The 25,215-nt window shown below is 39.9% G+C and overlaps 1 protein-coding gene across 1 annotated transcript in view; it reads left to right on the top strand.

Annotated features, from left to right (window-relative positions):
• nlrx1 (NLR family member X1) overlaps positions 1-5,905 on the top strand; it is a gene marked incomplete in the record, with an annotated part of 121,738 nt that extends 115,833 nt beyond the window's left edge. The window contains 2 exon segments of the mRNA XM_036133296.1: positions 619-826; positions 3,823-5,905. Coding sequence (XP_035989189.1) covers positions 619-826; positions 3,823-3,963 — 349 coding nt within the window.
• Between the last annotated feature and the right edge of the window lie 19,310 nt (positions 5,906-25,215).

Here is a 25,215-nt window from a genome sequence, read left to right as displayed (position 1 = left end):
TGGGAAACCCTGTCCTAGACATTGCTTTTGTCTGAACTTTTACTGGAACTAACTCTATGTGCTCTCTTACAACCTCTAGACTTGAAAACTGGCTGTGAGCTTATCTGCTTAGCTGTGTTTATTTCCTAGATGAAGCTACTAATGAATCTTATACAGACATTATAATTTAACTTTTTTCTCACATAAAAAGTACTCCTGAATCAGTCCATCTTTGTTCTTTTTGTGTGTATGCTATGTCTTCTCAAACCCTCAGTCGGTCATGGCAGATGGCCTTTCACTTAAGCTGGAGATTTCTTCCTGTTAAAGATTTTTATTTCCACTGTCCACATGAGGAATTCCTCATGTTGCTCATTGAGGAAATGACTGTGTACTGTCGCTACATTCTCACCCAGGAAGAGTGAATGCTGCAAGTCAAGGAGTTGATGCAATCTGCTTGGTATCCATTGACAGAAAACCTTTTTGACCAATTTGTCGGTATGATTTGATAGAACTGACTTTGTAGATCTGCTTTATCTTTTCTGAAAAAACAGTCACTTAGCTGCATAAATGTATAATGTATTTTGCTGTCTTACATTATGTGTGATTGACAGCCCTATATGTATCTGTGTCCCTTTGTAGCTTGTATTTTAATCCTATTACTGATGAGGGAAAGCAGTCTTTGTATGGCCGGGGGGTACCAATTAACGAAGGTAGCAACCGGCGGGTCAAAGTCCTGGCTTCTGTCACTGAAGGATCAGACATCTCTGAAGACTGGCACCCTATACTCAAAGTGATTCAAGAGAATGCATCATCCTGGGACCGTAAACGTGTGAAGCAGCAGCTTAAGGTACAAACACACAATTATTAAACACAATTATCAATGCGACACATTGTTCACCTGCTCATCCCAGAATACTTTTTTTTTAGCTCTAGTGGCTCGCTTTTTATTACAGTAGGGTGACAGGAAGGGGGGGGGGGTGCGGGTCGGATTCGAACCCGCGGTCGACCACATCATCATATCCACATCATATCAAACCAGCTCCCTTATTTTTCTCTTAAATAAATTATCACCATTAATAATATAAATGAACACACCCAGTCACTCATGTCTAAACAGCTGGCAACAAAACTATGTACTATGCAAAGGAGTCCAATTTGTGCCCATTATTTTGTGTGTCCACCATAATTTTTCAGCACTGCCTTACCTCCATTGGACTGGAGTTCACTAGAGCTTCACAGATTGCCTGAATTCTCTTCTACTCCTCCATGATGACATGTTGCTGGTGGATGTGAGAGACCCTACACTCCACTACCTTCCATTTGAGGATACCACAGATAATAGGGTTTAGGTCTGGATGCTTGGCCAGTCCACCATCTTTGCTCTGTTTCTCTAGCAAGGCAGTGGTCATTCTGGAGTTGTGTTTGGTGGCTCTATCATGTTGGAATATAGCCCTGCAGCCCAGTTTCAGAAAGAAGGTTATCATGCACAGTACGAGTCTTCCTTCATAGTCCCTTCAATGAACTGTAACCCCCACAGCCAGCATCACTCATACAGCCCCCAAACCATGACAGCTTCACCTTTGTTGATTGTAGGGAAGACACACTTGTCTTTGTCATCCTCTCTTGGTTGTCAGCACACATACTTTACACCATCTGAAATAAATACATTTATCTTGGTCTCATCAGGCCACAGGACATGTTTGCAGTAATCCATGTTCTTGTCTGCTTGTCATCAGCACACTGCAGGGTTTCGTGTGCATCATCTTTAGAAGACAGTTCCTTCTGGGCTGACAGTAGGGCTGGATGACAATTCAATAACAATATATATCGATCGATAGACGTGTGGCGCGATAGAAAAAAATAGGGTTGATAAAAGTTCGATAGAGAGTTTTCCTTCCTTCCTTTCAGCCTATCATATTAGTTGATGCTACAGTCACTACTTCCTCTCAACCAATCATAATCGCGGACCCAGGCACGCCGTCATAAAGCACCGCTCTCTCAAACCACAACACAGAGCATGTGAATATGTCGCAGCAAGTAGCGGCGGAGGAAACGGTCCCAAAACGGGGTTTTACTAGTTCGCCAGTCTGACAGAAATAAACCCCAGTGATTTGTAAAACTTGCAAGGAACCGGTAAAAACAAAGTCTGGTAACGCAACCAATTTGTTTCATCACGTAAGCCGCCGACACCCGCAGCGCCGCGTCTTCTTAAGAATTTTCTGGAACTTCTTCCAAAACAAAGCAGGTACAGCAGCTAAACTGGGCTCCCTTCTTTGTGATAAAATGACAAAGCGTCCAAGCGGCATAAGGACATCACGCATGCAGTAACGTGCTTCACAGTGATGGATATGCTGCTGTTGTCTGCAGCTGAAAAATCTGGCTTCAAACAACTACTCGCCACTCTTGATCCGCAATATGAAGTTCCGGGACGCAAGTTTTTCTCTAACAGCGCTCCCTAAATTGTGCAACTAGTGCATGGAATCAGTGCAAAATGAGCTGCAATCTGTGTCCTTACACGCCACAGCCTCAGACCTCAGCCCTGCGTCAGCCTCTCAATTATGAAACCTGAGAAGTAACTAGTGTACTATTCACACCTAAATAGGCTATTTTATTTATTTATTTGGTATATTTATTTTGGTCATTTTACTGGTTACTTTAGTTTATTCTTTGTCAGTCAGTTTGTCATAACTCAGGTCTCTTAAGTTATTTTTCTTTAAAAAAATTCTGTTATGGTTAAAAAAGTTGGTTAAAAAAAGATTTAATTGGAATTCTGTGTTTGTGTTCTTTATTAAAATTAAATAATTTAGCAATATCATAAAATGTCCAGGCAGAGCTGCACATAAAATATGGTTTTAAATATTTTCAATAATTGTCAATATCAATCAATATGCATTTTTTTTTATCGATAAGCTTTTTTTCTATATCGTCCAGCCCTAGCTGACAGCCTTGCAGATATATTTTATGTAGTGTGGACCTTTATGCTCTACTATGGTAAGGGCTGTCCTGAGCTGAACCTGTCCTATGCAACCACTGTGCTGTTGTTCTCAGTGCTGCAGCTCAGTTTTAGAGTCTTTGCAATATTCTTATAGCCTAGGCCATTTTCACGTACAGCAACAACTATTTTTTACAGATCCTCAGAGTGCTCTTTGCCAAGAGGTCCCATGTTTAACTTCCATTCAACAATATCAGAGTGTGAGAACCTTGTGATTTCTTCTTTGAAAGAAGAACAGCAAGAAGTGCCTTGACCATCGTAACTGCTGCTTACATTTTTATCTGATACCATGATTGGTTAAAACAAATCTTCGGTATGTGGGCACTAAGTGTTGCTTCTCCCAATCAGCTGGGAAGGTTCTACTGAATGTCCCTCCTTTCCCCAAACATATTCGATGGGAGCAGTCCAGATTGATAATGTACATAATGCAGAGGGCTACACTTAATCAATCTAGTGTGCCAGGTTAGTGCAGTTTGGTCCTCCAACACATTCTAAAGAGATTACATAAGCAGTCTCATCATGATTCAGATTACCAAGTACTCAATTTACACCAAGCAATAGCCTTTACCCACCCAGGACAGTGAAGGGTGGGTCATTGATTTGCATCTGACTTGGAACGCGCCTAGAACGATGGGCCTCCATCTGCTTAAGAACAGAACCACTCTAACTACAGGTTGCTCAAGTGTGAACCACCGAAATTTACAGAAACTCCTTGATACATGTCAAAACACTTTCAGAAAAAGTCCAGTTGCCTCCAAGTCAAGCCTGTTTCGTTGCGATGATCTGGATAACTAGTAATTTGTACAGGTATGCTACTATTTTCTTTGTTCTGATTTTTTTTCCTAACATAGGTTTTCCTCCAGGATCTGGAGTGGGGACGTAAGATGCAACAGAGCTTCTGGAAGAGGCTTCACTTTCGCAAAGTGCAGAAAAGTGTCCAGGCAACTTTACAGATTTTAGAGAAGGACTCTTCTTCCAAAGAGGCAAAATAAACCTGAGAAAGATTCAAAAGAGAAAAATCTATTTTGACATTTAAATCTGTATCATTATGGAATAAGGTAGAGATGCCCCTTATTGTCCCTCAAATAGGAAATTCAGGAATACCAACAGCAAAGTTAATGATGAATCAAAGCATGCAGATTTACACAAGAGCAAAAATCTAAAACTGAAAATTACAAGAAGACACTGCACAGTAAGGGCACATTCTGCTCTGTCTCTCAGTGGAGGCGGTCACTTTTTCCTGCTGCTGCTCCCTATCTCCCTGCTGTCCCTGCTTTTGCTGTCTTGTCTTTCTGAGCCCTCTCTTCATATCACCCAAATTCTGAAACAATGGATCTGGTCTGCTGGTCTCTCAATGCAATTGATGAATTTTTTTCGAAGGGAACGCAAAGTAAAGGGGACCCATCCTGTCCTGAAGGGACACACTTCTTGGGATACACCCTAGATTCTTGGAACAGGTGGAAAATGGTGTGTTTTTCGATTTTGTCAGTCGAGGACGTTGAAGACGTATACATGTTTGCTTTCATGATACTCGGATTTCTTCTATTTGGATTTGGAGGATAGCTGATGTATCTACAATTACAGAGGATGCCGGTGGCAATTATGGCCATGATCAGGCTGCCGGCCCCATTTGATGAGCTCACAAAGGCTGTGAACAAGCAGAACCGTAACCTGGATGAGCAGAGCTGCAAGCAGGGTGTGATGGAACACAGGCTGACTGCGGTGGTTGAACTCGGAGGTGAGATGGGATAAAATTCAAAGCGGAAAAGCCCAACAAATTCGGAATATTGGATTTTCCACATGGAGCCCAGAGACATAGACTTCAAGGCTGACAGAAAATTTGTGCAGCTTGCTCTCAAAACAAAAAGTGCATTTTGTGTTTGCCTCCCCCCCCCCCTTATCAAAACTCCCCTGGATTTTATGGTGGAAGGGCCCAGAACTGCTGCCTCCACCCTCCCCCTGTGGACACCCGTGGATGCGTTCAGAAGTGTGACGCTGTTGATCAACTTTCCATCATATCAAGGACAATGGCCTCTGGAAAGCGTTCATGAACAAATTGCACACACTCACACACAATTTTACATGGACTCACATGTGACATCCAAGCCTCCAATGTAACCCTCTGCTGGAACGTTGTCTCGTCATATGTGCTTTACTTGTGCAAATTTTTTTTTCATATCTCAAACTGTACCCTATAAAGAATAAAGTATGAAATATGCTTTTGTTCCCCTCTCCGTCCCCAAATCTGGCTCCTATCTTTCCAGAGTTATAGGCAGCGCCCTAAGGAAACCGCATCAAGGCTGGGTCCTTGGCAGTTAAGGAATGCGCCTAAAGGCTGCGTTCTTTTGGTATCAGTCAACCGTTCCCCTGCCCAGCCCCCCCCCCCCCCGAGCCCCAAATGTATGTGAAGGACAGTTGTACTGAAACTGTAATTTCGATTACAATGCAAATAAGTAGTTGACAAAGATAGATTCCTATCAGCTGTAGATGAGAATAAGAATTCCTTTATTGTCATGCAATGGGGAAATTCGAGTGTGACAGTGGCATACACACAGACAGTTACTCACAATTATTAGCAATGAAAAAGAAGAAACAAATAACAAACTAGTCTAACTTAAAATTTGCTGTAAAGAAACACTAAGAGTAGAAGATTAAAAAGTACATAGCAGAGTAAAAAAATATTGCACAGTGGGAAAAAAAATTAACAGCGGAAGAGCCTATTTACATAACACACAAAACTACAAAATGCAATGTGCATGATAGTGCAGAAACCTCCAGAGGTAGCTAAGGCATGTGCAAGTTACCTTAACATTTGGGGAGAGAGTAAACGATAAATGACCCTTCACAAAGTTAGAGCAGCATATTTTTCATTATTACAGGAGAAAATACAGTTGCCAAACTTACCCAGAGTCATAGCTCTGTTGATTCATCCATTCCCTCAGCTCTAAGCAGTAATGACTTTATGGGATTATTCAAAAATAGAATTGAATCCATTAAAATAAAATCATTGTTATCCTCCCAAACATGATTACCTCATCCTAAGTAAGTGAGGCAGCATTGGAGGAATCTTTAGAACCTGATCGATGTATGAACTGTTTAGATGCAGTAGAGCTTTCTGAGCTATCTAAAATTTTAGCTTCCGCTAAACCTTCAACTTGTATGTTAGACTCAATCCCAAGCAAGTTATTTAAGGTGTTCCCTTTGATTAATGCCCCCATTTTAGACATTATTAATCTATCCTTAAATGCATATGTACCACCAGCTTTTAAAGTAGTTGTTATTAAACCTTTACTTAAGAAACCATCTCTTGATCAAGATTACTTAATAAATTACCGACCTATGTCTAATCCTCTTTTTCTATCTAAAATTCTTGAGAAAGTAGTTGCTAATCAAGTATGTGAACATGTTATAAAAATATTATTCTGAAGTCACTTTGGCCTCACGCCACTCAGACATAGGAGGCTGGGAGACATGAAATCTGTGTATGAAATCCATTGTTCGCTGATTGCAAATGCTGCGTAGATACTGTACGGGATGATTATTGTCTAGGATAGACTGTCTTTGTTTTGTTTCATGCCAAGGCCACTGTGCAGTATTAGGGAGAGCCGAAAGCGAGACAGGGCAGAGACAGGGCAGATGCAGACTGCAGCAGCACTGTGGGGTGTGATTACTTTCCATCTATGTGATCGCTGCTCTGTTTCTCAATAAAAGTGCTGGAACTTGGGAATTCAGTTATTATTGTTTAGAATTCCATCCACGTTTGGCATCAACGAACAGAATCTCCGACCAACGAGCCGGGGAGTCCGAGGACAGGAGCAGCTTTATGCGGATTTGTAACGAATCAATTGAATCAGGTATCCAAGTACAGAATGTGCACCGCTACTCAAACCCAGAAATTCAGACCCCTCAACAACTAGGGGGCGCTATAACAAAGGACAATGCGTTTACGCCTGTAACCACCAAACTACTGGTCCTACACTCAAAAACTTGATGTAACTTTGTTTATTGGATGATTCTGCAAAATAAAGTGAATTGGCACACCCTTCAATTTCCAGCTAGTTTTCGCGCTACATGGCTACAAAGGTTAAACCTTTCTTGTTAACCTCCTCCTACATTTTTTTGTGCAATCCGCGCAAAACTTTATATATAAGCGTGTCATGGACAAATAAAAAAAGTTATCGCGGCGGATTTTTGAATTTTGACTTTTTCGAAAAGTAACGCTAAAATAAGTGATTGTTAGCTAGCTAGCTCTAAATGTAATTGCTGATTATTGTAAAACCATAACAGATTTTGACATGTCCTTCATAACCCATTGTCCAAATAAGATTTTGCACATGTGACCCACATTTGAGGATCGTCCATCACTAGGGGGCGCTGTCATGTCAAGAAATCTACTACGCAAGAATGGCTGATCGGATTTTTACAAAACCTTCTTCATTCCCTTCCAGACATTGCCCTTAACTAAAGTATTAAATATGGTATTTATTGAAACAAGTGGGCGGGGCCTATTTCCAAAAGTGTGGAAAAAAACTTGAAAACTTCAAAAATTCACCTAAAATCACTTGTGTGGTGTAACAAGCTCAGATTTTCAGGATGTATTCCTTGAATAAGGTGCAACAATTCTCTCACTGCATGTATTCCAGTGTTTGAAAGTGCCACACTCTGTTTTTTTCAAAGTTTGTAAAATGGAGAAATCAATGTATTTTCCACAAATATTGTTACCTGACTCCGCCAGATAGATTTGCTCCGCATATCCATCTGGAAACCTTCCGTTGAAGTAATTTTGGGAAGGGGCGAAAATACTGGTTAGCTGATTGGCCTATGTTGGTGATAGACGGGCCAAATAAACCAATCAGATTCGTCGTCGCTCTGTTACGAGCGACGACGAAAACACAACCACAAGCCAAGCTACTCTTGCTGCTGCAAGTAAAGGCTCGTTAGCTCAGCAGAGAAATACTCTGTAATTCCGATAAAACTTGCTCGATAGCCGCGCTAACGCTAGTTTCATCGGCTGAAGCCGCCATGTTCTTTAGACTGAACTGACGCGCTTCCCGTTGCGTCACACCTCAACCCGCCTCAAAGCCAACGCTGATTGGACGTTCGTTTGGTGAACGGCTCCAAATTTTCTTCAACGGAGGGTATCCAGACTGATCTGCGAGTGAAACCTTGAAACCTCGCGAGATCAGGATGGTCTCACGAGGCTACAAATATTGGTCAATCCCTATAAAAATGGCCTCTATCTGTAAAGCACAGCCAGAATAACCATGTCTTTCAGTTTGGTAAAAATCCAGGCGATTTTGACCAATTTACAAGATTTTAAAAATTAATGATACAAGATTATAAAGTTTAATATTTTTTTTCTCTAAATCCATTTTTTTAATGACCATCAAAAAAAATCGTGTGGTTAGATAAAACACTCTTGGACATTCATGAATATTTTCAGAATTTTAGAGCAAACCGTTGAATTTTAACAAATTTATGAAGTTTGTGATCAGTTTACAGCTCTCATCATCGAGAGCTCTGCCATCCAGAACTGTGAACAGGGCGGCCATTATGCCCATATTTGGGCACATCACCGGAAGTGACGTCACATCCTGTGTTTTTTCTAAGCGGAGCAGAGACTTGAAATGGGAGGATAGCTTTTAGAGTTTTGAAAAGAACACATAATTTAAAAAATTTAATTGAATATAAAAAAGATCAAGCAGAAGCAAGGAAAGTTATTTAGAAGGCAAAGAAGACAAAATGGAGAGATTTTTGTGATTCAATAGGCAGAACAACTTCTATAGCTGAGGTATGGGGAATGATTAAGAAAATGAAGGGAAATAGATCAGAGAGAACATATCCAGTTCTAAAACATGAAGAAGGAACAGCATTAACAAATGAATAAAAAGTAGAAGTAATGGCAAGAACATTTGCAAAGATCCATAGTTCAGATATGGATCAGACTTATTCGAAAAGTAACGCTATAATATAATATGGATAGATAGATAGATAGACTTAGAGAGAATTAGAAAACTTTATTTGTCAGTTTGTATGCACAGAGTGCGTACAGAACAAAATTCTGTTGCATACAGCTTGTAAATTGCAGTAAAATAAATTACAGTATAAGGTGCAGCAGTGATTTGAAGTAGACAATTGAAATGCAAACAAATCAGGAGAAGTCACAGTGTACAAGTGTGTATTTTTAAAAAACATTTGTATATGCAGAATTGATTGTGCAGAGGGCAATTTGTGCAAGAATACAGCTTGTAAATTACAGTCAATTTAAATTACAATATAAGGTGCAGCAGTGATTTAAAAGTAAACAATTGAAGTGTAAACAATGCATGAGAAAGTCACAGTGTACAGGTAAGTATTTTTAAAACCATTTGTATGTACTGAATTGATTGTGCAAAGGGCATTTGTGCGAGAATGCATTTAGAAACTGAGAGTTCGACAGCATTTGTAATGCTAGTTGGAGATGCAATGATGCAAAATGAGCAAATATGCGAATGTTGTGCAAAGGTTATGGGTTATAGTTATAGATAGCAGTGACATGCATTCAGGGGAGGCAATCATGGAAAGATAGAAAATATAGAATAATGATAACAATATATATTGTGATTCACGCAGTCATTTGTAATAATAATTGTTTTTTTAATCTAATTTCCTTATTTTTTTATCATATTCTCTTTAAAATCGAAGACTTTTGGCTATTTTTAACGTAAATCCTTGGTGGTGCTTGATAGTGAAGCGCCACCAAGCCAGCGATCTTGGCCTCCCCTGGGATTGTGCAGCAAAAAAACTGGAGCATCTGGGCTTCAACACACCCCTACGAAACTGGCTGCTTGACTTCCTCACCAACAGACCTCAGTCAGTCCGGGTCGGACACAACACCTCTGATGTCGTCACCCTCAGCACGGGCTCCCCTCAGGGCTGCGTCCTGAGCCCCCTGCTGTTCACTCTGATGACACACGACTGCGTCCCCAGGTTCACCACCAATCACATCGTGAAGTTTGCAGACGACACAACGGTGGTGGGCCTGATCAGAGACGATAACGACCAGGACTACAGAGAGGAGGTGGAGCAGCTGGTGGACTGGTGCAGAGACAACAGCCTGATCCTGAACGTGGAGAAGACGAAGGAGATCATCGTCGACTTCAGGAAGAACCAGCCTCACCACGCTCCACTGCTCATCAACAACTCAGCGGTGGAGGTGGTCAGCAGCACCAAGTTCCTGGGGGTGCACATCACGGACAACCTCACCTGGACTGTGAGCACCACGTCACTGGTGAAGAGGGCACAGAAGCGACTGTACTTTCTGCGGAGGATGAGGAGAGCCCGCCTGCCCCCGCCCATCCTCACAACCTTCTACAGAAGCACCATAGAGAGTATTCTGACCAGCTGTCTCTCTGTGTGGTGTGGAGGCTGCAGTGCCTCCGACTGGAAGAACGTGAGGAGAGTGGTGAGGACAGCAGAAGGGATCATCGGGGCTCCTCTTCCGTCCATTAAAGACATTTCATCGCAGCGCTGTGTGTCTCGAGCCCGTAACATCATCAGGGACCCCTCACACCCCCACCATAGACTATTCTCCCTGCTGCCCTCTGGAAAGAGGTTCCGCAGCATCCGCTGCAGGTCCACTAGGTTCTGCAAAAGCTTTTTCCCTGCTGCCATCAGACTGTTGAACTGCTGAAGTATAAAAGTGTACCACACTAGATTCGCTGATTTGCACATTTGCACATTGTATCGTATTCTGCAAAATTGATGCTGCACCTTAACCGGAAACGTACTGCAAAACTGTGTACAATGCAACTGTCTACTTTCAAATCACTGCTGCACCCTACTGCATATTTGTCTACATTTGGTTTACATTGTTTACATTTCAACTGCCTACTGCTGCACTTTATCCGGAAGTAAATTGATATTTATCCTGTAAGTGACTGCGACTGATCACTGCACTTTATCATGTACTGTAATTCACTGCAAGGTATCCTGTAGAGTTACTGCAATATTTCAGAGCTCTGTGAAAAACGAAATTTCGTTCTGTATGCACTCTGTGTATACAAAATGACAATAAAGAAAGTCTAAGTCTAAGTCTAAGATTGCGCAATCCCATGTTAACTGCGCTGACTTCCATTCCGTGAATGCATCTTCCTGTCTCTAGATCATAAATTCAATTGTTCAAACACTGATGAACTGATTTTCCACAATTTAATATATGTGGATTCCTTGGCCTCTAGGCAGGGGGCGCTCAAGGGGCACCGCTCTGATCCCCAAATAGTAGAGTCAAAGCAAGTTATGGATGTGTTATTAGCGAGTTTTGCTAAACAAGTAAAGCACTAAAAAGACTCTAAACATACAGCTGGAACAGGACTGATGAAGGAAGGCTTTCCTCCCTGGCAGTGAGCTCCACTGAGACTGAGAAACTTTTAAAACTGAAGAAGATAAAAAGAACTTTTACCGGAAAGTGACCGATATTTTTGTTCAGAAAGAGCGCAGCTGGACTTCATTTCTAAGTAGAGGTAAGACAGCAATAATTATTCATGTTTTGTTTTTGTAATGAAATGTGCGTAATGTAGGTTAGTTTTTGAATGTGTTACAAATGTAGAAATCCATCATAACTCATATACTGCTACCAATCAAATGACAAATAATTTAGTTTTATTTATTTTTTTAACATATAATCAATATTTTTTCCATGTCTCTTGGTTAATTGATTTGGCTCAACCAGTCTCCTTCAGCACTTTGCAATGAGTCTACTCTGTAGAGTGTATATATTTGTAAATCTGACTGATGATGTCAGTGCTTCACCAGCTATGAACCCTACCGCACGTCACTGATAGATATATGATATATCTATCAACATCTGCATACCTTGATTCAAATGAAACGATTTTAGTCTTATTTAACACTACAAGCTACAAGGATAAGAAGAGAATATTATCCTTGTATTATTAGGTGGGTTTGGATGAGGGTGTTGAATGCTGAAGTCCAGGAACATGCTCAAAGGGGGCGGTGCGTGGGCTTGGAACCCGTTAATAACTGCTTGCAGTTCTAGTTATTGTTTAGAATTCCATCCACGTTTGGCATCAACGAACAGAATCTCCGACCAACGAGCCGGGGAGTCCGAGGACAGGAGCAGCTTTGGCCGGCCGCAGAAATTCTCCGGCCTCTAGTACCCCGAAGGTTGAAGGGACGTGGAGGAGCTCCTGGTCTCGGAGCGGCTCTGGGGCGTCTCCACGAAGATCCAAACCTTTCATGAGACGGTAAGGGGATTATTTTCCAGCTCTTTTAAAAAACAAACGCAATTGCTAAAAAACACTTTCAAGCTTTAAAATTTTAAAACACATTTAGGATACCGCAAGAAATTTCAAAATAAAACTAAACCTAAAAGGTTGTAATAAATAAAACAAACTATAGAAATAATGAATTATATTTAATCCTTAAGGCAAATAAAACAGGACTCACAATACAGAACAGTGACTAAGGTTTTAACATTAAATTAAAATTCAAAATGAATTAAAATACATTTTCAACTGAAAAACCGGCTCTCCTGTATGGAGTTAGTTTCCTTCCAAAACGTTGTACACAAAAAAATGTGTTGCACACAAATATAACTTGTTTTGCACACAAAAAGATATGTTTCACCCAAAAAAACTTGTTTTGCAAACTGTCCCCAAACGTTGCACTCAAAATATAATTTATGAGTTTTCCCCGAGTACAAAGCGGTCACTGCTCGCACAAAACAGTCTCTGCTCGAACAAAACAGCCTCTGCTCAAGTACGAAACAATTCCACACCCTCTGCGGTAAACCTCTGCCAAAATTCACGTGACGCATTAAGAGTTGTTGTTGTTGTTCAGACTTCCCGACAGCAGGGGGCGCACCCGAAAAAAACTGAAACGCGCCGGTTTGGCTGAGAAAGAAAGACGTGATATCACAGCTAACAGCATCAGCACCCCACAGGTAAGTTTCAAAACTTTCCGGTGAAAAAGTAATAGCTAGCTATGTCTTAATATGCAGATAGTTCATGTAAGATTTCAGTTAAAGGCACTTCTATGGTACAGTAAGGGACCATGTTACTTTTTAGAGCAAATAACATGAAAGCTAGCCTTAGGTTGAACGCCATGCTAAAACAACTTTTGCTGTTTTTGAGTGGATACCCAGATAAATGCATTGTTAACAGATTATAGTGTCGTTTTTATGTTGTTTTCAAATGACTGTCTATTGTTCTTATTGGTGTAAACCTAAATTGGTGTTTGGATTTGGTAACTTATCCTAAAACTGTCAAACCAATGCATGGATGCTCATGTGCAAAACGGATTCTTAAGCAATTTAAAATAATTGCAACGAGTGGATATTGATTATATGAAAATTGGTAGGGAAATTAATTAAAAATTGCGTTTTCTAACACAAATATGAATGTTACAAGTAAAGCATATAGCAGCAGATCTAGATTATATCTCACTACTTTTCTAACGCCTTAATTTCTTCAAAGTAAAAATGAGGTCATGTGTGCCCAATTGCAAATATGTGTTGTGCACAACATGTATTTGGTTTGGCCGTGGCAAAAACCACAGCTGGAATTGGCCACATGGGCAGATATTTTCTTGAAAAGTTTTTCATCTTAGTATAGTGTTTCCCGGCCGCCTCGCCAAACCCACGCTACCGCCTCGCCAACATTCCAAAAAAACAAACAAAAAAACCCAGAAGTTTTAATTAATTGCCAGGCCCAGACAATTTTCTTTGATCATCCGGGGAGACGTGTGGGGGGATTAAAAACGTCATCATCATCGATGAACTATATGTGGAAAGGTAAGTAGTTGACTGCAGGGCAGTCAAAAGTAGCCGGTCAACGGCGGCAAATCGCCGTCTATAGCAGCTCTTGCCGCCGCCTACATTTCCCCGATTATACATCCCAAAAATCACCTTTGCATTTGTCTCCACTGAGAGCAACATTAACGAGTGATTGGGTTCCTTGTTCCAACCGAGATGCTACTTTTCCGATCAAAACACAGATCGTGTTATGCCGAAAAGTGCATCCCTGCTGAAATATGCATCCCCTGTCACGGGAGCGCGCCTCGCTCTGTACAACTGAATATCAACGAAGAAAACGGATTAGAATGTGACCAACGCAGTTACTTGTTTTTAAATTAATGATATCAAAACGTTTTATTAAACCTCTTGTGGGAAAAAAATGTTATTTGGCAGATTCGTTTACAAAATTATGGGTGTTATCCATCCATCCATCCATTTTCTAATCCGCTTAATCATTCATGGGGTCGCGGCGGTTGCTGGTGCCTGTCTCCAGCGTTCACCGGGCGAGAGGCGGGGTTCACCCTGGACAGGTCGCCAGTCTGTCGCAGGGCTACGGGTGTTATGAATAACATTAAATCCAAAGCTTTTATCCGAGGTACGGCTGATTTATTTGTAGTGGTCTCTTGTCATTCAGACACAACAATAAACCGTGAGAGCTGACGTGAGTTTTGTCTTAAGCAGAAGATCAAATGTGCATCTACACAGCACCGCGTTCATAGACCAGTGTAATGCCTTCACGAGCGTCAGAAAGCTATGGTGCATTCAGGAGCATGGGACATTTCAAATTTACAAGGAAAGAGGCATAAAACGGAATAGAACTTAACTCATACAGTAATGTATTTATCCAGAAACAGCGTGGGCTGTCTTACAATACTGAATGCTCTATAATTGTATTTGATATTTTTTGATTATGCACATTGTTAGCTTTTTATTCTGAAAGATCTATAATATTACATATAATATAATATAATATTACAGCAGCAAATTATAAAAGTTTTTCAGGGGATGCATTTTGTGTTCGTCTCAAGAATCCTCGCCGATGATATGATAGTGTGTGTGATAAGTGCAAGTGAAATTAAACTGAGATAAGAGATTTCGAAAGAGCGATATGACTAAAATAAATTAAATTTGTAAATTCAATTTCAATTCAATTCCAACCCTGTATTTTTATCATAAAAATGTGACTTTGTTCGTGAAGAAATCGTTTTTAGAACAGAACTGTGAATAATAATAAGATGAATAGACCTCACCTAATCTGATCTGTTTTATGTGGTGCTAGTAATACAAATGAAACTAATTTTATGCAAATGGAGATTACCTTACCTTGTTAAAACATAACATCATGTGAAAAAATTATGTTTTAAGAATAATAATAAAAAACAAAGATTGTTTTTGAAGAATTGATCATTCACATTTTTTGCCTTTTATTCAATTTGAAACATGCACTCTGACTCTATTGTTTAAATAATCACCTGTCTTGAAAGCTTCCAAATGACATCAGGGAGACTCTATTTTTCAAAATTCTACCCTCTGGGGCTCGGGCACCGGCATAAGTGCACCCTCCTACCTGGTAGTGTGTGGCCTGCTACTGTAAAAAAGTTTGACTGCCCTGAAACTGATAATCGAAAATTACTATTTGCACTGTGTCAGACCAAATTCTGACACCACGTGCAAAATGTGCCACAAGTAAATCATGTAAATAGAATAAAATGTAAATAGTTTTACCTACAGAATGTAAATAAATGCAAATAAAAGCGTTGATGTGTTACAGCTCTTAAACAGTTTGAGTTCCTTCATTGAGTCCCCCCCCCCCCTCACCAAGACTTGAACAATTCAGGATTTAAAAACAATCTTAATATGTAACCGTTTTAGTTCGCAGTATTAACTACTTTGATCAGTAACTGTTGCAGCATGTCCTTCATAGCTCTTACTGGAGCCGTTTAGCCTGAAAAAAAAGGCCAGGTTTGACATTGTTCTAAATTTCCTGACAGTCTTACATGCAGAAATTGTTTTTCATAGTCCTGTCTTTGGCTTCATCCATTTCATCAGCCCGTTTTATGGTAATACATTAATTGTTTAGTGGGAAAAACCTGGAGAATAATTTGGAGTTCTTTCAGTCTTAATTTCAACAATTTATTGTTGAAATTAAGCCTGAAAGAACAAGGATTGCTTTTAAGCAATCCTTGTGGAAAAGGCGTATTGACTTTGATTAATATCGGTAAGAATTGGAAATAAAGACTTTATCAAAGGGTATGTTTATTATGCAATGTGGAAAATAAAGGACTGTTTAATTGTCCCACAATGTTTGCATTCTCAGTTTTAGTAACAGCCCCATGTGCCCCCTTTTTTTTCCAATAACCTCAGCATTTTCAAAAGGTTTATACAGTACCATACACATTTACTATCACAATCCCAGCAGTTCTACACTTTTATTCAGTAAATACACTAACTTATTTACATTTTCCTGGCTAGATTTTACTACTTGAAAACCTTTTGCAATAATGGTAAGCACAATAACATTAAACTTGTAACGTGTTGGACATACTGGACAGTAGCAACATATATATCTGAGTCATATGATTCAGAATGTCCCAGGTCATCCATGGCTGCCCACAGTGCTACCAGTTGTTCGGGGCTCAACATATTGCCAGTTTCAGGAATAGTGACCCCACAGTGGGTCATCAAGCAGTCCACTGTCATCCCAGTCAATAGGAGGCAGGCAAAGTCCCTGCAAGAAAGATAGAGATATAAAGAGAATAAAAAAGAGGCCATAATTCTGTTGCTACAACTTACTGAATATAATTTAATTCATGGAGCTAAGGATGGGAAAAAAAGACTCCAAAATCCATTCATTATTTTGAAGGATCATAAACACATTTCAAAGAAACCAATTTCAATGCCACCTCCCTGATGTACTCAATGTTTTGTTGTATTGGAGTGGTCAGATAAATTATCAGATAAATTCCTTTCTGGTTTGAAATATACGCATTAATGTGAGAAACTATAATAGCAAGCACAAAAAAATCCATCTCACCTCTGTGATTTCTGGTTCTACGACAGCTTGCTGGATTCTTCCCATCTCCCATAACTGACTGAGTGTTAGATTCCCTTTAGTTCTGAGTGAATGGTTATCCCAGCCACTGCTGATGGTGTCAAAACTTCCATGTAGTCTTGGGACAAATAAATAGTGATAACAGAAGTTATTCAACATGTTTGGTAGGTTAAGCAAACTGTTGTCCGCTCCTGAGTGCAGCACAGTGTAGTATATGTTGCGTCCTGCACACCACACGTCTCTCCAAAGATGTTCAATTCTGAAAAGAGAGTTAAAGATCAAATCATGGTTTAAATACGTGATTTTTCAAAAGTCCGTTACACAGCATTTTTAAATCAGAGATAAAACTAAACAGTGCCTTTAACTGAAATCTTACATGAACTATCTGCATAGTGAGCTATTAATCTTTCACTGGGAACGTTTTGAAACTTACCTGTGGGGTGCTGATGCTGTTAGCTGTGATATCACGTCTTTCTTCCTCAGCCAAACCGGTGCGTTTAAGTTTGTTTTGGGGTGCCCCCCTGCTTTCGGGAAGTCTGAACAACAACAACTCTTAATGCATCATGTGACTTTTGGCAGAAATTGACCGCAGAGGGTGTGAAATTGTTTCGTACTCGAGCAGAGGCTGTTTTGTGCGAGCAGAGGCTGTTTTGTGCTAGCAGAGAACGTTTTGTACTCGGAGAAAACGTATACATGATATTTTGAGTGCAACGTTTGGGGACAGTTTGCAAAACAAGTTTTGTTGGGTAAAACATATCTTTTTGTGTGCAAAACAAGTTATGTTTGTGTGCAACACATTTTTTTGTGTTCAACGTTTTGGCAAGAAACTAACTCCATACTCCCGCTAGGAGGAGAGGGGCTGGATGATTTTCACGTGGGGAACAGAAGACCGGGCTAAGCGATTTGCAGCTGGTCAATGGATGTCCTCTAGCGAAGGTTGGACAGAGGCTGCCCTCTAGTTTAGTGGGTGAAAACAGCAGGTATGCTGAAGTGCCTGACTTCTGTTCAGACGTGAGTAGATTTTAAGAGATTTCTCGCTCATTATACCCGAACGGCCAATAAATGGTAAATGGCTTGTACTTGTGTAGCACTTTTAACTAGCCTTGACAACCTCCAAAGCGCTTTACACTACAGTCTTAGTCATTCACCCATTCACACACACATTCACACCCTGACAGTGGTGAGCTATGTAAGTAGCTACAGCTGCCCTGGGGCAGACTAACAGAGGCGAGGCTGCCATACACCGGCGCCACCGGGCCCTCTGACCACCGCCACAATAAGTTGTGAAGCCTTTCATTTGGTTGGTCGACCTCGCGGAGGACAAATAAAAAATAATGAAAATAATTTTAAAAAATCTCTGGAAGCAGAGAAGTCCGTATGAATGGGTCAAAAGGCAGAGTTCCCAGGGTCAAGCCTTGCCCCAGGGTGAGACGTTCGATTTCATGCTGGACAAAGTATGGGCCTGAAAGCTTGACAAGCATAAATGATTGGATTAAACATGCAGATTTCCGACATAGGGGTTAATTTAATATTGCAGTACTGCTACTAAATAATACAAATAAAAAAGAGAACATTGAATAGAAACGGAAACGGGACTAAAAGGGCGTTGCACTGGGGAATCGTTTACATGGGAACCGACTAGGGACACTTCTGTTATGGATAAAAGGGTTCTGAACTGCCAATAGCGACATATAACTTTCAAAAATGGATAAGCGTCCAGGGGCCTGTTTCAATAAGGAGGTTCAACCAACTCTGAGTTAAAACTTGAACTCTGAGTTGACTTAGCCTGAGATGGGAAACTCTGAGTTTTGGGTTTCAGAACAGCTGAAATGAGTTAGTTCAATCAACTCTGAGTTCACTGACTCTGAGTTAAGCGCGTGCACCACAACTATAAAAAGCCATTATCAATGGAGCGCAGATATTACGAGTCACCATGGCAACAGCGTCAGCAACACGGCTGCAGCAGCGAAGGAGAAAGAGTGAGCTTGGGTGAAAATAGCTGCTCTAGTCAATGCGTAAGTTTACATTTTAATTACTTTTATACAGTGTTGGGTGTAATGAATTAAGTTACTAAGTCATCTAAATACTGTAATTAAATTAAAGACTATAAAACAATAGTGGATTTAATATCAAATTTTAAAAGGTATATTTTTAATTTAACTTTCTCCCTCTAGTTACACACTTTGGTCAATTTAAGATTAATTCATGCAATTGAATATTGTTTATTTTGAATTAGAAGTGCAGTTTCTTGTCTCTCCTTGTATTGTTTAAGTGGATAAGGTTGATTTGGGATTTAGAAAGTAATTAATAAGTAAGTAAAACAAATTAGTAAGTAGACCAATACTTTCTAGAGACAGTAAATATTACATTAATCTAATTAGACTTGTTGAAGATAAAATTTGTAGTTAGTAATTAAGAACTATTTTAGAGTAACTTACCCAACTGTTATAATATCAGAGGTGAAACTGGAAGAACAGTATTTTATTAAACCTAATTTAATTTTTATGGATAGGTGCAATCCTGCAGGCATCAAAAGAACATGGCAGCAGCTGAAAATGAAATATAAAAACATACTTCAAGCAGGTAAGCCTTGAGCACATCATAGGAGTAGAGTAGCTACCTGGCTTTACAAACATTTGACATATTAAATGACTAAATGGCATTCAGTTTCCAGCAGTGCAGCAGCATTTTTGACATAGGTCTAAATGTTCATTCTCATTTGACTTCTACTCAGCCAACAGAAAGAAGGCAGAGGCTCGTAAAACAGGGGGAGGACCTGCACCACCACCCCTGACAAAAGCAGAAGAGATGGCCCTGAGCCTAAATGCTGGAAGGCCAATGGCTGAGGGAATTCCTGGAGAGACTTCATCAGAGCCAGTCACTCCAGAAGATTTAGGTGCCTCCATAAAATGTAAGAGGTCTACCTACATTGTAATTTTTTTATATAGACTAAATGTGATATTTCCATTTATATTACTTTGGGTTGGGTTTTTGTTGGTCCCAACAGATTTGGATGGTAATATCTGCCTCTTGGAGCCTCCTGTCCCAACAGTACCCCATACAGTTGTCAGTAGCCTACTCCATACACCATCAATTATGACAAATATTATTATACAGTGTACTCTATGAAATGTTCAACTTCACAGGATGATGGGGATGAAGAAACCGTTTCTGCTGCCACAGACAGGCCTACAGAGGTAATTTTAATATTATATGTCTACACATCAAACAATCTACACATTCACATTTATATGTGGAGTAGCCTATAGAATCCAAGTTTATATCTATAAATGGTCATTCTTATCTCTACCCCCCAGAGTGTGGAAGAACAGCAGGAGGAAGGTCCATCAACTTCTGGTGCACAGATGGACACAGTTCAGTAATTTACAGTAAATGCCACAGTTTAATTCTGAATTTTAGACTACATTCATGATGTAACTCTAATCTAATGTATTTTCAGTTGCCAGTTAAGGAGTTATATAGACTTCTTCTTATTAAAAAGATAGAAAAAACAGCAAAGAACTTGTATACTTGGACCGCCAGATCCAAAAGGCAGATCTGGAAATCAACATTCTGAAACTGAAGCTAGAGATGAGTGTATGGTCACAGGTGAATTCTAGAATGTATAGAAACTATTTTAAAATCTTTTTTTTTTTTTTTTTTTTAGCAAATGAAGAACACCATATAAATTGCTGTGATAGGATAGGGATATGACAAAAAATCCACTCAAAATCCTTTCCCGACGTAAATGTAACTCCCTACGAAGTAATACAGCCTCTTCGTCAACAGGATCATCCATAAAAGGACATGCCATTTCATTCCCTTTGATGCGCTCTGCGTGACTGAAATGTGCACAATGAATATGTCCCCAAAGAATCAATGAGGTGTTTAAACACCACTTCCTCTTTTAAAAAAGGGGAGGAGACCAAAATAAACTCTGGGTTTTCTGAAGAAAACCTGCTCCCGACCAGGTTAGGTTCACAGAGTAAATTGCCATGGTAACTGACTCTGAGTATAAGTTACCTCTCTTTCAGAAACGGGCTTGACTTACTCTGCTTTCTCAGGTTTAACTTACCTCCCTTTCTGAAACAGAAAACCCAGAGTTTCCCTCAATTCAGGGTTAACATACTCGGGGTTTTCACTTAACCTCCTTTCTGAAACAGGCCCCAGGTGTCTGCGAGACAAGGAGTTGTATCCTTGCAGGGCTGAAGCGTAAAACCATGTGTGGACGAAACATTCGGGGGTCGTAGCCAGCGCACACCCTCCCTTTTTAGGGGAAGCGTGAACTTAACACACACAAATATATCTCGAGTCTAGACGTTTTAAAAAATATGAAAAACACAGATCTGCGTAAGATAGTAAAAAAAACAGGGCTCCGTGTGTTTGTTTGTCTGAATGTCGTTGTATGTATGTATGTATGTATGTATGTATGTATGTATTTATGTATGTATGTATGTATGTATGTGTCATATGTAGCTAAACGTTCGTCTGTGTGAAGTAATTCAGTTCAAATTATAAATATCATGGTCTCAAATTTTGTTTTGGGAGACTGCAGCTCCCTAATTCAAATGCATTTTTAAGCATAAACTATGTTAAATAAAAAGCTAAAGAAGGAAATGAGAGACTTCAATAACAAACTTTTTTTCCACATTAAATATCCGGCCCAAATTAAATTGATACACGGAGAGATTAACAAGGCTTGAATGAAAATATTTCAGCTTTGTTCGAAAATTGGAACTGGCAATAAGCCGTACATAAATCTTGTTGAGTTTACTCCACTACAGAATTAGGCAGAGATACTATCACTGCGCTGCAGTACTACTATCACTCGTTTTTTTTAGCCTTAAAGTAAAATAAAATTACCAAGATCTTGTTGCTTGTAACAATAATGATTCATCACAAACCAGTCCATTTGAAAGAAGATTAGATATACATGATCTTTGATTTAAATAGAAGTAAAAAAAACTGTGCTTTGGCTTTAAACAAAACTGTATGGAGCTAAATATGAATTGCTTTTCTAAGGGTTTTCTATTCATTTATTTATTTTAGTTAAAATTTTAATGCAGCTAAAGAGGAATTTTGAGAAGCGTCAAAATATCAGAAGGCCACGTTTTGTAACACGTCATTAGTTACAAAATCATCTTATGTTATCCAGTTACGATGAGCTGAGGTGAAACAGGACAAAAGATATGATAATCAAATCTGACCATGATGTAAACATCTGAATGTTTATGGCAAGGCTGTTGTTCTGGCATGGGGGCACGGAAGGTATTTCAGAGGGAAAAATAAGAATAAAGCGAGCTTCTGAAGGGTTAAATTCAGCCTGATCCAGTTTTGAGTTTTGATTTTGGCAGAGGAAAATAGTTTTCTTTTAATAAAATTTTATTATTATTTCTTTTAGTTTTTTTCTTGTTCTTTTGTTTGTCATTTTAGAGGGAACACTGTGGTTAAAATGTTTGTTTGTGACTGCTTCGCTGTAATTTCTTTTTAACCTATGGAGCTTTCTTTGGCAAAAGCAGTCCGTTTCTGCTTTCAGGGATGAAGGCTGGGCTTTGTGGATGAGGGATCTCGCTGTAGGAATGTTGTGCTGCTGAACTCAGACATTGGACTGAAAATGGACAATGGCAAGGACTATGACTGAAGCATCGGACAACGTTCAACAAAAAACACATGAGTTCGGCAGACACGACTTCATGCATTTCACTTCCGATTTTCTTGTACACAATTAAAACACAAAATAACATTATAAATGACTTGTACTTGTATAGCGCTTTAACTAGTCTTTACGACCTCCAAAGCGCTTTACACTACAGTTCAGTCATTCACCCATTCACACACACGGTGGTGAGCTATGTTAGTAGCTACAGCTGCCCTGGGGCAGACTGACAGAGGCAAGGCAGCGGCGCCACCGGGCCCTCTGACCACCGCCAGCAGGCAATGCATGTAAAGTGTCTTTGTCGTTGACAGTTCTATCCATTACTCTAAGATGTTCAGTTCCCCCGCACAGTCAGTGCGGGGGATCGAACCAGCAATCCGCCAATTGCAAGACAAACTCCCTAACCTCTGTGCCACGTCGCCCATTATGGAACACATCGATGATTATGTAAAGGTGAAAACTTTTGAGAAGCATCTTTAAGATTTAACAGTTAAATTGAATAAATAAATAAATTTATTTTCATTATACAAGCAGAGTAAACTGAACCTTTAAACTACCTGCTGATGCGAAGAAAATCCCGAACACCGCATTTAAAGAACATCTTAGAGTAATGGATAGAACTGCAAAATTAGCATAATTACTCCTTCTACTAACTAACATGGGTAACTGGGGATTAAAGCACTAGTGTACAACTGTTTACCTACAATATTTATGGAGATTTAATATCTCTCAACTCGGACACAAATAACTCAATAGTTCTTTTTAACCAGATGTTAAAACATCCTGAGGGGAAAAACACATAAAACTGAGTTTAGCTAACTGTTAACCTAGAGGGCTTTTAGATCAGGATAATTTAATGGTTATCTTCTTACATACAGAAAAGAAGTAAAATTAATTTAATTAGATTCAATTATGGGGACATTTTGGATCTGTTCAGGATTGCTGGGGGGCTGTGATGATAAAAGGGTAACAGCTTGAAGGTGATATCAATGAATGAAGGTTTTCTCTGAGGAACATTAAAGCAGCAATTGAAATGTAAACAATGCAGGAGAAAGAGACAGTGTTCGATCACAGTGTACAGGTGAGTATTTTTAAAACCATTTGTATGTGCAGAACTGATTGTGCAAAGGGCATTTGTGCAAGAATGCATTTAGACACCAAGAGTTCGGCAGCATTTGTAATGCTAGATAGAGATACAGTGACGTGCAGAGTCCAGTTTATAGTTCAGCAGTTCAACAGTCTGATGGCAACAGGGGAAAAGCTTTTGCAGAACCTAGTGGACCTGCAGCGGATGCTGCGGAACCTCTTCCCAGAGGGCAGCAGGGAGAACAGTCCATGGTGGGGCTGTGAGGGGATGATGTTACGGGCTCGGGACACGCAGCGCTGTGATGAAATGTCCTTAAGGGAGGGAAGAGGAGCCCCGATGATCCCTTCTGGACCGGGTCAAGTGTTGGGGGGAGACTGGAGACGATGTGTTGTTTCTCCAGCTTTTCAAAGCACTTCATCATGATGGGAGTCAGTGCAACAGGCTGGTAGTCGTTGAAACAGGAGACTTGAGGTTTGTTCGGCACCGGAATGATGGAGGCCGACTTATAGCATGCTGGTACTGCGGCTTGGTCCAGCGAGGTGTTAAAAATGTCTGTGAGAACACCAGCCAGCTGACCTGCACTCTCCTTGAGCACCCGCCCAGGTATGTTGTCGGGACCTGGGGCCTTCCGCAGGTTGACTCTAATAATAAGATGGGAAATGACATGAAACGAATATGTTGATGAAATTATGCAGCAGAGAACCTTCAACTGTCAGACAATGAAAGTTAAGACACACATTGGATGCATTCTGTTAAGAATTACTGGAAAACTACTGCAAATACAGTTGAACTTAAAGATTACTTTTAATTAATAATTGAATTGCAGAGTTTTGGGAGCTAAATAATTGTACACAGAAATATTTTGAATGTGAAAGTGTTTGGAGGATGTTTTCAATAAATGACACATGAATGGGAGTTTGATAAGAACACTAATTACACATTTGTTTATGTTTCTGGATAGAAGACAAAGCCTTGTGTCTGCCAACCATCTTCATGGAGTATGTTATCTTGGAGAAATGCTCAATGCCCAAGCCAGAACTGAACACTTATTACCATCCAGCTCAATCGTCCCACGTGCAGGCAGGAAACAAGAAGAGAACTGGGGATGAAGAAGTCAGACAACTCTGATTACGTATTCTTCAACGGAAGGAGTTGCCTGAAGAACCCTAAGCGAGATTAGATAAAGTTCTGCCTTGTGCCCTGAATGGCTTGAAGGCTTTTTTAACTTTGTGTTCTTGACGTTTCTGACTCTTCTCATATTGTGTTACTGTTTGTTTAACTGCTTTGTTCCACTGACTTACGTTTGATTTTTTTTGTGTTATGACATCTACACTGTGATGTTGCATTATGTTGATCAACATGGTAAAGAGTGGATACTGTTTGCTTCAGACACACAAAGACCTAAGGTTTATGCTATATTTTGATTTGATATAGTAAGAACCAGGATCGGATTGGTTCTAAAGATCCTTTAATTATAGCTGGTAATGATAACACCTAGTTTCAATACAGGGTGTCCTCGCTCAGATTGACTGAAAATGGGATTTCACCTGGGGTCACATCAGTTTTTATCATCTTTTGGAAAGGATGAGTTTTTCTGGTGAATAAAGGCCCAGCCTGCCCTCTCATGCCCCACACTGGTACTCCTGGATTTGTA

Source organism: Fundulus heteroclitus, unplaced genomic scaffold, assembly GCF_011125445.2.
Source record: "Fundulus heteroclitus isolate FHET01 unplaced genomic scaffold, MU-UCD_Fhet_4.1 scaffold_60, whole genome shotgun sequence".
In the NCBI taxonomy this organism is placed as follows: Eukaryota; Metazoa; Chordata; class Actinopteri; order Cyprinodontiformes; family Fundulidae; genus Fundulus; species Fundulus heteroclitus.
The sequence above is the reverse complement of the archived record's forward strand: the minus strand, read 5'-3'. Positions and strand labels throughout refer to the sequence as shown.